At 39.3% G+C, this 14586-nt stretch overlaps 1 protein-coding gene across 3 annotated transcripts; it reads right to left on the bottom strand.

Moving 5' to 3' along the window:
* Positions 1-363: 363 nt before the first annotated feature.
* On the bottom strand, positions 364-14349 carry lnpk (lunapark, ER junction formation factor). Of its 3 annotated transcripts, none has more exons than XM_041947653.1 (16): positions 14222-14349; positions 12874-12943; positions 12049-12090; positions 11618-11668; positions 11390-11526; positions 9927-9985; positions 9436-9476; positions 9201-9284; positions 9018-9069; positions 8720-8833; positions 7462-7572; positions 7080-7185; positions 6386-6456; positions 6093-6263; positions 4894-4983; positions 364-3374 (listed from the first exon to the last, which is right to left on the bottom strand). In XM_041947653.1, the coding sequence occupies exons 2-16, from the start codon at positions 12898-12900 to the stop codon at positions 3187-3189; spliced, it is 1344 nt and encodes a 447-aa protein (XP_041803587.1). In that variant the 5' UTR covers positions 12901-12943; positions 14222-14349; the 3' UTR covers positions 364-3186. The 3 variants fall into 3 exon arrangements, with proteins under 3 accessions (XP_041803587.1, XP_041803588.1, XP_041803589.1); XM_041947654.1 differs by having other exon boundaries at positions 7462-7554; XM_041947655.1 differs by lacking the exon at positions 4894-4983.
* Between the last annotated feature and the right edge of the window lie 237 nt (positions 14350-14586).

Below are 14586 nucleotides of genomic sequence, written 5' to 3'. Positions count from 1 at the left end.
AATTTTACATTTATGTTAACTGCCTTATTGGTCAGTCTTCATAGCCTATAATCTAGTTGTGATTGTGCAGTTAGTAGGTCATATTTCCCTGATCAATTTTTTTCAAGTAAAAAACACTGAAGCTTCTGATTAAGATGCAAGGGATGAGCCACATGAGTTGCAGGTGGGTGTTGAGGCTACCAAGGAGCACAAGCTTAGACCAAGTAAATTCACCCAAATCACAGTAAGCACAGACTTGTTCAATTACCCCAGTGGCATCTGGCCTCACACACAGTTTAATTAGGACCAAAACTAAACTAATCTGTGAGGAAAGCATGGATACCATGTAACAACCAAAACAGATCAACTACTGCCTTCCTTTGTTGTTGAAAAAGTTTATTAGGCGTGCCATGCACACACTTAATGACAACCAGCATTGGCAAAAATGTAACCGATAAATCCAGCAGAGAAAAACAAAACTAGAAGACAAAGTAAATAGGTGTTACATGTGGCAGTGTGAGTAAACTGAGGATCTGACAGGTTTTTAAGTATTAAAGTGACACACAAGGATCTTGGGCGACACAAAGCTTGTTTACACTAGTCCCATCCAGCCAAACATGAAGTCAGTGAGCTGATAAAGGCTGAGTGATGCAACAACTTTCAGCTTTTGGTGGAGGAAAATAACAGGACAAAGCTCAGGTCAAGGAGTTAAGCAACTTTAAAATCATTACATGGTCTCTCCTAAACAATGAACAACAGATTTTCCAAAAGCACTTTTGCTGCCATGTGCACATTCAGAAGGTTAGCCTGAAACTTTATGGACAACATTTGCCAAATGATTCTGGATTCTGGCGAGATTTTGACAAGACAGCAACTAATCAGAAACATACACAGACTTAAGGTGAAAATCCAGGCTAAACACATTAAAAAATACACATTAAATAATATGTACTGTGTAGTCTGTGTATCAAGAATATTTTGCCCACTTAGCTTTCTAGGACCAGACCAGTACAACACAGTTGATGCAACATGTTCATATCTGCATAGACACTCATTATTTATTCTGGTTCAATTTAATAACAGAATGAACTTGGTGGTAGTGCTGGCAAAATTAACTACAAACCCTCTTAATTTTTAATGTTGCCACTTTAGGTAGACATAAGGCAGATTACACTGTAAACTAATTCAAACAAGCACATAAAATATTTCAGTAAATGCTCATCTGCAGCAACTCGAGCCCAATTCAGGCCTGTACTTTTAAATAGCTGTGACAGTACAATGGCATGTACAGATTATGCCTCTAAGTTTTTAAAACCAAACAGCACAACGATACCTGAACAACACATTTAAAAACATTATGGCCAAATAAATACAGAGAAACTCAGTGCAAATGGAGTCAGGAAATACAGAAAAAAACAACAGTGCATTTGGCAAATGATAATCCTATTGAGAATTGACATTGGCAATGACCAGATGGAGAAAAATTTTCAGTCTTATCTTAAATCCATTATTTTGTTCATCAACACTAATGCTATCCTCAAGATAGTAAGTTGGCTTAGCTTGACAGGCCCCATCTCAAAGGAAGATCTTTATAAGACCGACAACTCAAAATTAATTGTAGAGGTTCATTTTTCCCATAGTGCAAAAAAGCTTTCTTCTGAAAAATAATTATTTCTGCAAAGTCTGACTGTTCAAGGCTGGGTGAGGCCACATGTTGCTTCTATCCAGGGAGCGAACAGACAAAGCTGCAGTGTTATACTGAATGGTGGAAAGAGTTGCACATTTTAAATCTCTACAAATCAAGACGCTCCTCAAAACACATATTTTCTGCTGCACCATTGATGGCTGATCTGAGTTCAGTTACTGGGTGCTATACACAGTGTTCTGGGTAACTGCAGTAACAAGTTGCTGCAGAAAGAAGGTGGCCTACAAAAACTCAGACTGCATCTTAATTTTCTAACTGACAAAGAGGAAACAAGGCATGAGTCAGTGTATAGACTTGCAGCAGCTGCTTTCTCTGGTCAGTGTCATCCATTTACTATTAAGTATTGATGTACAACTTGCTCCATTCCTTTATTTTGGCCAACACCAGAGCCTTTGCTGTCTGCAGATCTGAGTGCAGCTAACGAGGAAAACATTAGCTTTGTTCATATGCACGAGCTGCAGTTTTCTGGGTAACCTCTCATGTCCCAGATACAGCTTGTCTTTTTCAGCAGAATAAAACATGTACATGCATCAGTGTTAAATGTGAGTATAACAAACTTATCCGAGATGCATTTTTACGCTAAGAGTTTATATGGGGGATTAAAAACAGGAGATGAAGAAAGCCACAGCAGCACCCTGAAACTTTATGCCATTCTTGTAAAGATTGCAAACACAACTGAAAATGTCCCAGTTCACGACAGGTTTGTCTTATGGTGCACTTCATTCAGTTTAATGTTTCCTCCCAGTCCTTAGGTGAGAAAAGTTTGTACACTATCGAAAAAAACAATGATTAGAATAACATTTTCTGAGTTGGGTCACGGTCACTGAGGGAATTTAGATTTAAAAGTGTCTTTGCTGCATCGGAGGACAAACCATTTGTGAACCAGCAGTTCTATCTAAAATCATGACTCTTTCCTTTAAGAATCATACAGCAATCAACTATGTCAAACCTAAAAGAACCTGAAATCATAGAATACTGAAACAAGATCTACGTCAGTCACCATGTACCAAGCATCAGCAGCAGCCAACTACTAAAAAAAACACTCCAATCATCAATCTTCCTACAACTTCCCAGTCAACCAATCAAATTGGTAAGGCCATGATATGTTGGCACTGTTTTAAGCAATGTCAGTGGACAACTTTACGATTAAAAATGATGAAAATAACAATTTAGAAGCCAGCCTACATCATTTCAAGCACATCATCTACATAATCTCTTCTATGTGCTTTGTCTTATTATGATGCTCGTTTGACGGTAAAAAAAAATTTAGGCCAAAAAAAAAAAAAAAAAAAAAGGATAAAGATGGAAGATAAAAGCTTCAACCGTCAACACAAGTGAGACTGATAAGGTCTTTGGTTGCAGGGAAGAAAGATATAATCAAACTACTGTTGCTGACAATCCTGGTGTACCTACAAAATGCCACCTTCTATCATGGCTAATACAAACACCTTTTGCTTGGACAGAATGATCAGACGTCACCGGTCCTCATCTCGACTCTGTAACTATGACGGTTGAGATTCTGTCTCACAGGGGGTGCTGTGACTCTGCTCTGTTTCCACCTCTTCCTCCTCCTGAACCACTTCTCCTCCCTCCTCCTCCTCCTCCTGCTGCTGCTGTGGCTGCTCCTCTGATTGGGTCTCACTCTCTACTTCCTGAGTGGGTCCTTCATCTTCCTCCAACTCTTTCTCATCTGTAGAGAAGACATGTCATTAAGACACATACGTAGCCAGTTAGCAAAGGGACAGAACAATAGGGAAGGCTGAGGGAAAGAGGGAGCATCTGAGATCATGTGAATAGTTTTCAATACAACAAACGATTGGTTGTTGGTGTCAAAATCAGTGGTAAATTGAAGAAAATTAGCAGCATTCCCTTTGTTAAGGTTAATATCAGTTAAACAAGAGTTGACTGAGCAACAGAGAACATACAAGGCTTTACCAACATCCCTTAAAATCTCCCTGCTACCATCCAACAGCACAGCTTCAAGAGGATCATTAAAACTGTCTCTGTTCTTCACAAATAAAACCCATTTCATCTTCAAAATCAATGCCAGACACTCTGGTGTTACAGGTCCACATTTGTTTAGAACATAATATAATTACATTGTCGGAATCATTGCTTCTTAATGTAATGGTTAGTCTGTGGATCTAAAAATCAAATAGGATTCACAATCTAAAGGCACCATTATCTGAACACTTTCAAATTCAATTAATTACATGAGACATGATCATATTCAGACTGTACAAAGGAAGCCTTAAGCCCCGTTCGGACAGGATGGAGGTCAGAAAATAGTTGACCTGCTTTTCAGTTGCTAAACTTGTTGTGGACCACGCTGCCTAATTACAGGAGGTGGTTTGTAATAGACGAGAATATTCACATGACGCCCATCACCTGCTGAGCCGAAAACAACTGGGAACGCAGGTCTGAATGTGTAAAAGCTCAGATATACACTTGCCAGTACAGATAGGGGTTAAAATTACAAGATGAACAACATGTACATAAAAAGGAGGCGATATTAAAATCACCCAACCCATCTTGTCCGAATGGGGGTTAAATGACCAGACACAACATGACACTTTATGTACAAAATATCTGACGCTCATCATTTTGTGATGAAGAATGTGTTCTGACCAGGCACAAACTGGTCTGTCTTGACTTAATGTAGGTGTGGATGACACAAGTTAAAGAAATATTAGGTTCTGTGAGACAATTTAGACATTAACTATGTAGACTGGAGAGCAAATCAATCAATTCGGATACTCGTCTAAATATTTTGTACACTCAGTGAAAACCAGATCTGGGTGTTTTTTATTAATGCCTTTATTCAGCATTTGTTTAAATTCATAGGGTACCAAATGTTATGGGTTAATCCATCAGGATTAAATCCAATCCAGACAATACTAGATCAAATTGTTAATCAAAGCGCACAACTTCCAAAAGAGCGGCTGTGATTTTATAAACTTTAAATTTTAATTCTCTAAATAGGATCAAATGTATCTGTGAGACGATTTAACCCAGGTCTGGTGTAGACATCCAGTAACTGCTAAAACCCATTGTTGCTTTAGTGTGATTAGAGGGAGCGATTTCTGATAGGCACTGGTCTGCGTTCTACAATGTTATGGATTCTACAGCGAAGAAAATTGATCCATTCTGGGGTAATCAAATCAGTTCAAATTCAGCCAGATCAGACAGTGCAGGGAGAGGAGGGGAACCTGGACTCTGCAGAGGTCGGTTCTGAGGGTTCTTTGGACTCTGCTGGATCTGGAAACTGTGGACCAAATTCCATGGAGCCGGAGCCTTGGCTAGAGGCAAGATCACACTGTTAAACCCACTGGTCACGGTCAGTGTGCTCACAGGGCTGACAAAGGAAACGTGCTGAGGAATGTAGAATTTGATGGATGCAAGCTGTTGTGGAAACTGAAACACAGGTTTATTTTGCTGCTTCTACTTTGAACTAAGTTTTTTTGACCAATCTGTAACGTTGTTTCTGTTGTACTGTTCTTGCTGATTTCTGCCACATGCTCAGAATCGAATTCAAATATTAGAAATACTAAATAGCATTTTGGCTAAGACATACATTGTTTAACAGGTATACAACCTGCATCAGTTCAAAAAGGAAACAAATGAGTACACAAATTACAAATAAATGACAATTTTTCTTGCAACTGGTTTGGTTATAAATTGGATTGTGAAGGTAAAAGACGGTTGTCTGCACCTAGAAAGAACCAATGTCAGGATTACATTTTTCATCTTATTTCACCTGGTAAAAATGATGCTGGATGTATTTCTCAGTTTTAAAATTAGAATTTCTTAAACACTCTGGTGCTTTCTGTAGCAAAGAAGATGAATATTGATGATGATATTTGAACGTGGTGGTGTCTCACCTCTGCTGGCTCACTGCCCGCTAACAACTACAACAGGACAAAAGCTGACTTTGTTAAAGTTGGGAAAAGAATCAAACACAAACAATTGAGGTCAACCGGAGCACTGTACTAAGAAGCATTTAACATGGGTGGTTAGCACATGGAGTAAGTAACACAGAGATGCACAGAACGGTGTGAGGGAGTGAATGTGTGTGTGTGTGTGTGTGTGTGTGTGTGTGTGTGTGTGTCTCAGAGGCGTAGCACACATGTTTAGTATCTTGGCCTGAAGTTTCATATGTTTTATCGTCTTGTTTCAGATTCTGTCTAATCTCAGATATTCATTCAGTCAAACAGTGTCTGACTGTTCTTTCAGTATGTATGAATCAGGACAGATGTGTCACAGTTTTGCAGTGGTTCTAAGTAAGACTTTGTTTGTTCTCCACTTTAACACAAAGCCCATCCACTGTTTTTCTCATGTCAGACCTGAGAAGACCTGGTCTTGGTTGGCCTTGCTTGCTGCTTGTCTCGGCATCTGTGTTTTTCAATACCTCCAGAAGGGGGCGCACTCTCCTCTGTCTCTGTCCCAGAACGAGGTGTTGGTCCAGGCGAACGTGATTCTGCTCTCAGCCTCCTCTCATAGCTGAACTCTGGAAGCCTGGGAGCCTGAGGGCGTGTCTTCCTGGCAGGATTCAGGAAGTAGCAATATGCACAACGAAACGCTGGGAGGTTGGAGACAAAAAGAGGGAGAAAGAAAACAAGAAAAAGACTCAATTTATGTTATGTTCTCTCTTCATTGTGATGGTCCTTCTCATTAAATGCAGCGGTGGGTTTCTGTTCTTACCGAGATACTCAAACTCTTCTTTCAGAGCCATGCCATTATGAGAAAAGCACTGTTGGCAGATCAAAGCATATCTATTGGAAGAAAGGAGAAACAGAGGGGGGGAGAAGGAGAGATACTGTTTGATTTAATAATTTTGCTATAGTTATTGTACAGTCCATGAACTGCTATTTTGAAAGCTCATTTCCATGAACCTGCCTTGTCTACTTTTACATCAGTTATCGATTGTTTTCAAGAGGACTTGTGATAACACCAGGACACATGTGCTCTAGTGCACGCACTTTACTTTTCAATCAAGGGTAACCATATGGCTGAATAGGTCCAGCTAACGAACAAACTGGGGGCACATTCATGATCAAGGGTCTTGTAAGCAGGAAGAGTTGCAGAGGCTGTAGATCTGCACATGAACATATGCTAATGTGCTCCTTCAAAGAAAAGGACAGTAAATGCATCTGCCATTATAACACCTGTGCTACATGCTGGCAGTGAGTGTTACAACAGCAGCGTTTTGTCGTTTGGACGGTTTCTGTTCAGCTATTACATATCAACATCAACATGGCTTCATCTACAGGGTTAAAGTGCTGGTGCTATTATAGGTGGTGTGACAATGACTGAACACCACTGTGCAGTGAGAATGTGAGTTTGGAATTAAGTTACAGGCTACTTCCACAAGAGATTTTTAAAAAAGGGTCTTCACCTGTTCTGTGGTCCATCCCCTACCAAATACTCAATGACTCGGTCCACAGCTCCCCTGTCTCTGGGTAGAATGGGTCTTGCCAATGGAGGACCTGGTGGGTGCATTCCTGCAAATAAAGTCCATACAAACTAAAACTGAAAAACAAATATGCAGCAGAATGCATTACTATTTGTAGATTCAATAATAATATGGTGTGTTTTCTATAGATTTAGGGTTTTACAATGTAGAACTAAAACCTGGGCTCTGTCAGCCTCGATACAATATGCACACACAGGTGTTGCCTAATTAAGTTGCAGAAACCAGCCACAGCAAATGTTTCTTTTGATCATGCGTACAAAGAAGCATTTATGCCAAGATGCACTCAAAAGGCTTTACAACCTACCTACACCTGGTATAGGGGAGCAGGGGGTCCTGGGAACTGCCCCTTGGAGTAGAGAGGCAGACAGAGCCGATCTCTCCGGTGGTCCTCCTGGAGCTGAGAGAGGAACAGGTTCTGTAGGGAGAGCAACATTGGATAAAGACACAGACAGGCGTCTAAAAGAACTGAGTCAAAGGCAACTGGACTTGCTGTTTATTCTAGTTGCCTTTGGCTTAGTGCTTTGTCCGTGGCCTGGATGCCTGAGAGTCTGCACAGAGAGACGAGAGACAAGCTCGGTCTGTCAACTCACGGAGCTGACAGCATCAAAGCTGAAGCACTTACAAACCATGATAGGTAATTAAACCTACTGTCAAAGTTTGACACACATACCCTTATTATTATACTTATTATATTCTGGCTTGAACTGATGAACACACACAAACACACACACACACACACACATAAAGTATATTTACATACATATCAGCTTCAACTTTTGCTCTTCTTTGTATTCAACATGATACCTCATTATTTCAACATTATTTCAATAAAACGATATGTACATGTGACACAAAAAGGCAATTGTAGTCTTTTCATGCCTTTTTCATGTATGAACTGTAATATATACATTACCTCATCACTATGCATCAAAAGGAAAAACTGTACCAAAAACAAGTTTCACCTTTCCTTTACTTGCTTCCAAAACAAATGTACACGCTCTCCAGCAATGTGCAATAACCTCTGTATCTGCTAATACCTGGAATCAATGACACTTTATCAACCACATGTACATCTCTCCTCTGTGACTGTAAACATCTATAATGCACTTCTCTTGCACGTGAAGGTATTTTTATATACTTTTTGTCATAGTTTTATTCTATTATTGCTCAGCAAAACACTTTTTTTCTCTGAATTCGTTGTACATAGGATACCTTTTTTTTTAAATGTCTTAAATTCTTTTGATTGTAGCCTATTTGCAACCTCACTGATCTTATTTCCACCTTCCAATGCTTCCAATCCCCCCCCCCCACCCCACCCCACCCCACCCCACCCGTGTGTTCAATAGAGCTTCTGTAACAGTAGATTTCTCCATTGTGAGATTAATGAAGTCTTATCTATCAGATCAAGATCTTCTCTCACAAGGCAGTGGTGCTCATGGGAAATGTAGTCCTCATTCCAGGAAACACGACCACTTTTGTTTAGAGGGGCCACTAAAATTAACACAAAATGAAAGTTCTTTGTAGTTACTTTACTGTTAAGTATCTCTGTGTGGCCCCCTTACCCACAGGTGTGCCCCCTGGTCCCAACGGGGGCCGTGCTCCCACTGGAGTCATTGCCATTGCAGTCGGGGTTCCCATCGGCATGGGTCTCATTGCCACCCCTCTCTGTCGAATCTCTGTAGACAGGAGAGAAATTCATCACTTTGTCTATCCTTTAAACATAGTATCTTGGTGACTGAATGCCGTTTTGTAGCTCTTGTCTCTGCATAACTCTGACCTGAGCTCCATCTAAAAACCGTTCAACAACCTAACCGAAATGTGACGCTTTATTGTTCTGTTGTGTATTGATATGTACCGTACCTTGTCCTGGCCTAGGAGTCATCTGAGGACGCACTGGAGTTGACTCCAGCTCCTACAACATTGCAGCAAACAAAATCAACAAAAGTCAAACAAAGTAAAGATACAATAATGGCTCAAATTAAACAAACACACAGAGATAAAGAAAAAAGAACAAAACAAAAAAAAACAGACAACAGCACTCACAGCTTTCTTCTTAGCTTCAGGATCGAAGCGTTCCAGGATGAGTTTGGCATTTTTGTATGTTTCTGTCTCCATCACTTCCTCCAGCTGGAAACACAAAACAGGGAAACTTCTGTTTGAACATGCAGACTGAAGTGTGGCCCCCACTCTCTCATACCATCAGATCCAAACTCTCTTTAAAACAAGTCAGTGGAAGGCGCATAAATGAAATGTGAACTGTGAAGAATTGGACACTTACAATCTTTTTTTTGGCAGCCTTTAAATCTTCTAGTTTATCATCTAAAAAAAGAAGCAGAAATAACAGTTCATTTATTTCACTTTATTTTTCATCATTTTTGTTTCCATTCAAAAAAATATACTATGTCAAAGGTGGAAGTGGTTTACTTTGTTTTATGTTTTATTATTATATTATTAACACAATTATTACAATATTATTAAGCTATATTTGTTGATTTAGTTGTGCAGTTTAAAATACCACATAATGATATAGACATTTCTGATTTTTAGAACACAAAAGTCTTCGCTTTTTGCCTCTATAGGACAGGCTATATAATCAATTCAGTTTCATATATTAATATTCCATATATGAGATGGCAGAATAGTTTACTACTGTTAATATGGGTGATAGTTAAGCATGACAACAATAACTGTCCTAGAATCAACAAAAGCCTGAAAAAGATACGTGCAAGCTGGAGGGATAGACAGGTAGAGAGGGACCAGTAGACTTACTGTTTCTCTCAGTGCGCTTGGAAAAAAGGAAGACCAAGAACTTCCTGATGAACCACACCCTGATGACAGGAAAGAAAAAGAAAAGCCCGCTGTTCTTTTATGTTCCTCATTTTTTTACTTCACTTTGATGAAAAAAAAAACAACAACAATAAATAACAAACCAAAAATGTGCTGATATAAGGTCTAGAATGTAGGGTTTAGTGGCATCTAGCAGTGAGCTTGCAGATTGCAAGTACCCCTGAACCTACAGTGGCTGACAAACTTGCAGGCCCTCTCTGGAGCCAGTGTTTGGTTTGTTTGTTCTGGGCTACATGGTGGACTCTGTGAAAGAGGACCCACTCTCTCTGTAGAAACAAAGATCTTAAAACACAATAACTCTTATTTTCAGGTGATTATTCACTAATGAAAACATACTTGTGAATATCATATTCCACTTCTGGCATTTTCTGCCAATATATCCACCTAAAGCATAAAACTTTTGCTCCATTGTCCCCAGTGGAAACAAGGTTCCACACAGAATAATTGCTGATTATCTATGGCTCCCACCGGCTGGTTAAGAAGAGTGAGGAGTCAGCAGTTGATGTTTATATAATTATTGGTAATTGAGAACTGGTTCCAGTTGAGAACTGTTTCCTAATTGTCTGATCCATCATAACCTTATGCCTCCAAGCTTATCAGTTCCTTTTATCGATGATGGCATGTTTTTTTTTACAGTTGGACATTGCAAAACAAGGATGTCAAACTCATGCATCTAAGTTGCTGGAAACTAGCAACAAGCAGGAGTCATGATGAGAGGAAGAAAGAGTCCAAAGTGTGGCTTCATTTCAGAAAGAAAGATGACAATAGTGGTAGTTGTAAGGTCTGTAAAATGATAATTTCATGTTGGGGTGAAAACACCAGCAACATGCTGAAACCGTTTTCATTGCAACATGTGCTTAAACTCCAGGGATGCCAAGTATTTGACACCCTGAGAGCTACTAGTACTCAGCAAATCAGCACGTCCGTTACCAAGGGTAAATATCCGATGTTGTGATAACATTAGCACCACGCATTCAAGCTTAACATTTCTTATCCCAAACAGAAAATTCAAAAGGAATCAATACAGGAATCTAGAAAGAATCAAACAGATAAGGAGAATCGAATGACCATCCCTAAACAGAACAAGTAACACAACAGGTTTTTCCCAAAATTGTGATTCACCACAACCACAAGAGGACCTTGAGAATACCTTCATAAGTTGGCTCAATAATATGCAAGATTAACTGCAGATACACACACGCACGCACATACAGACACACACACACGGACACATACGATCAAGCACATCATCTCCTCCAATCGTAATAAAATGCAAAGCACAGGAACAAGTATCAAAATATCTTAAGATGACATATCTAAGGTGTTGTGTACCTGATTTAAAAAAAATAAATCACAGAATACTGTCAAACAACGTTAGCACTCACAGCACAGGGTATATGAAGAAAGGTAGAGCCATGGCTAGTCTCTGCAACCATTGTTCAGGTAGGTAGAGACAGTACACAATCAGAGAGGTCAGCAGATACAGGACTGACGAGTAGAGAAGCAACCGACCGACCCACAGCTGCAGACAGATATACACAAATACATGGATGAGGTAAAAGCAACCACAGTTCAAAAATTGCTGCACGCCTCAGTTATATTCTGAGTTTTACCTTTTGCAGCCGTTGGTTTTTGGCTCTAAACTCCTCCAGCTCTTTAATCTCCTACAAGGGAAAAATTGAGGTTAAAGGTTATTTAAACAATGCAAAGACTCTCAAATGATCACGTTAAGTCTAGAGTTCACCAACTGTAAGTTTCCAGGAAAGCCAGTTACTCTCAGGTTGATATGAGTAAACGCCACATCTCATCTTAAATGAAATAGTAACCTTTCTGATGACAGAGTTAATGACATTAAAAATGGAAATCCTGCCCCATGTTTAATGTGATCATCCCATTATCCAATAATATACTATATACTATACATTTTCATTATGAAAAACTAAAAACTAAAATACAAACTGTGACTCAGAAAGAAAGACATAAAAGCCCAGTGTTACAAGTATTGAAAGAGTACATGCAATCTGATACTATATTTAGTCAGTACCTTGTCAAGGCTCTCCAGCTGCTCAACTGTGGTTGGCTTTGTCTAAAATGAGGATAAAGATCAGATTATCAGAACAATTAACACTCTGCTTCTCAGTGTCACTCATCGACAACAGATTCAGAACTGACTGGTCTGTCAGTGAGCAATCAACCCTAATCCTGTAAACTAATGCTTACGTGTGACTTCCTGAGGAGGTTAGTTCGGGGTTAAAAAACAAAACATCTTCGCTATATGTAAGTAAAAGCAAATGTGATGTGCCATACTAAAAATAGTATGTCTAAAAATACGAACTCCATCTAGCTCAGGTGCAGGGTTCAGTGTGTCGATGGTTAACACACTCAAATGGCCTCAAATACTCACATAAGTAGAATGCAAGAAAAAATCTAATATGAATCAGTGTTCAGAGGCTTGTGAAGTCAAACAATTCAGTTGTCTGTCTGTGAATATTCTCATTCATCCAGGTCATTGTAAGCTTCAGGGCATTCAATCCTTCGCAACTTGATCAGTTTGTCCTGGAAGACATTTCGCCTCTCATTCGAGCAAGCTTCATCAGTTGTCAGTTGTGAGTTGTCAAAATTATTTGAAATATATATAGAAATAGGTCACCTCACCTAAAATCTAAAAGTCAGGTATAGTATTTAAATGCAGCTATTTACATTATATACACACAACAACAAAACTTTAATGAGGTGCATTAGAATTTAAGACTTTGAGAAGTTAGATGAGACCAAACACTGAATAAAACCAAACTGTATGAATACTACTGTTTTTGAAACTTGACTGGTCAGAGTAAAGGTTCAGTAATGGATTTCTCTCTCCACTCACCTTCCATCGGGATATCAGGGCCCCCATATCTGTAAATCAGAGCAGTCTTCTCTTTGATTCCTTTGGTTCACTATGGAACAAAAAAACTCAACATGTTTCAGGTTAACATTGCACATACTCCTTGCTGTTGGATACACAATTTATGCTGCTGATGTTAAACCAAATTTAAGCCCTGCTATGGCATTCACCACTTACAGCATTATAGGATTTCACAAGCTGCCTGTAGAATAAATGGACACAATGGCTGCCATTGTTATTGTGCCTTTGCTAAGAAAATCTCTGCTTATGGATGCCTGTATAACTTAAAGTATATAACAAACACAGGGCTGCACAGTACTGACAAATACCACATTACAAGGTAAGTCTTTTGCTGAAAATGTCTGTGCCATAGTTCATGTCGAACAGCATATTATGTCATTTATTCAACACTGAAAACTGTTCAGCCTACATGGTCACTAAACGTACTATGAACAGCAGTCTTATGTCTCTGGACAAAGGTTAGCGTGTCCTCAGAAGTTATGATGACACCATGAAGTGCTTTACCTTTTCACAAAGATATGAGAGCATGACTCAGACATTTTTTTACACATGATGTAAGTCCAGATGTGGCTGCTGTTATGATATCACAGCTGTCATTCCAGCTGTGCATTTTATGGATGTGACAATGTGAAAGTAAAATGAAATGTGCAGTGTTTCTCATAATATGAGTTTGCCAGTAGGCAGAAAGAGACAACAGCATACATCCTGGACAGCATGTACTAATAATTAAATGGTCTATAACTTACCATAAAGATTGTCTCGGGTGCACTCTCGGCACAACGTTTTCAACACATTACTTGAAGTAAAGAGGTGCAGACCTCTACATTTGTAACCTTTGTAGGTTATGATTATAGAAGATCTGAAGTTAAAGTGGTCACCAGACATAAACGCTAGTAACGTTACAACAACGTTAACTGGCTTTTCTGTCAGACCTCCCATCACGTCAATTTTCTGTTCTGCAATGTCCTTTTCAGGTGACACAAATAAACAGTCTTGTAATTTCACGGTTCCAGCTAACGGAGTTATAGCTAACGTTAGCTGCTCCATCAACACGCTGGATATTTGCTAGCAAGCAACAATGACGTCAATAACCGGACAGAGTGGCCGTTAGTTGCCTACGCTTTAACTATAACGTTACATCTTTAGTGTGAATTAAACAAAATTATGCCTAAACTGTATGTTCACTGCTGTACCCAGCTAACTTAACGTTAGCTAACGTTATTGCATCAAGAAGAGACATTACAAGAAACACACAGCAACGCAATCGTTACAGTCAATCATCTTCATTGGCCGTTTAATAAGTACTTACGTTAGGCGGTGTTGAATTAGAACTATTAACCCGTCATTTGGTGAGCTCAACGTAGAAGCGAGCACACATCAGACTTCTGCTGTTACCTGAACTGACATCTCAACTGCCAAGCAGCACTTGGCGCGGCGTGCAAACGTAACAGACGTACCCGGATGACGTTATCCGTCAGCAACGGTTGATTTATTTCCCAGAGTGCTTTGCGCTGTAGTCTTTTTAAATTTTTAACATTTTCATCATGTTGGAAGTGTTTAGGCATCAGGATTAGGCAAAGGACTGCATTCAGAAACAACTTGACAAATCTTCTCAATAAAATAAACTTACTTATTTGTCCAAAAAGCATATGTTTATTAATTGACTGGTACTGT

Source organism: Chelmon rostratus, chromosome 11 (assembly GCF_017976325.1).
Source record: "Chelmon rostratus isolate fCheRos1 chromosome 11, fCheRos1.pri, whole genome shotgun sequence".
In the NCBI taxonomy this organism is placed as follows: domain Eukaryota; kingdom Metazoa; phylum Chordata; class Actinopteri; order Chaetodontiformes; family Chaetodontidae; genus Chelmon; species Chelmon rostratus.
The sequence above is the reverse complement of the archived record's forward strand: the minus strand, read 5'-3'. Positions and strand labels throughout refer to the sequence as shown.

What these genes read in the sequence shown, in the direction of transcription:
- lnpk (XM_041947653.1), bottom strand. Translation starts at nt 12,900, where the DNA reads ATGGGGGCCCTGATATCCCGATGGAAG. An exon ending in AAAACCAACGGCTGCAAAAG is followed by an intron (nt 11,527 to 11,617) that starts GTAAAACTCAGA and finishes ATCTGTCTGCAG; the next exon opens with CTGTGGGTCGGTCGGTTGCT. An exon ending in CTGAAGCTAAGAAGAAAGCT is followed by an intron (nt 9,070 to 9,200) that starts GTGAGTGCTGTT and finishes GCAATGTTGTAG; the next exon opens with GAGCTGGAGTCAACTCCAGT.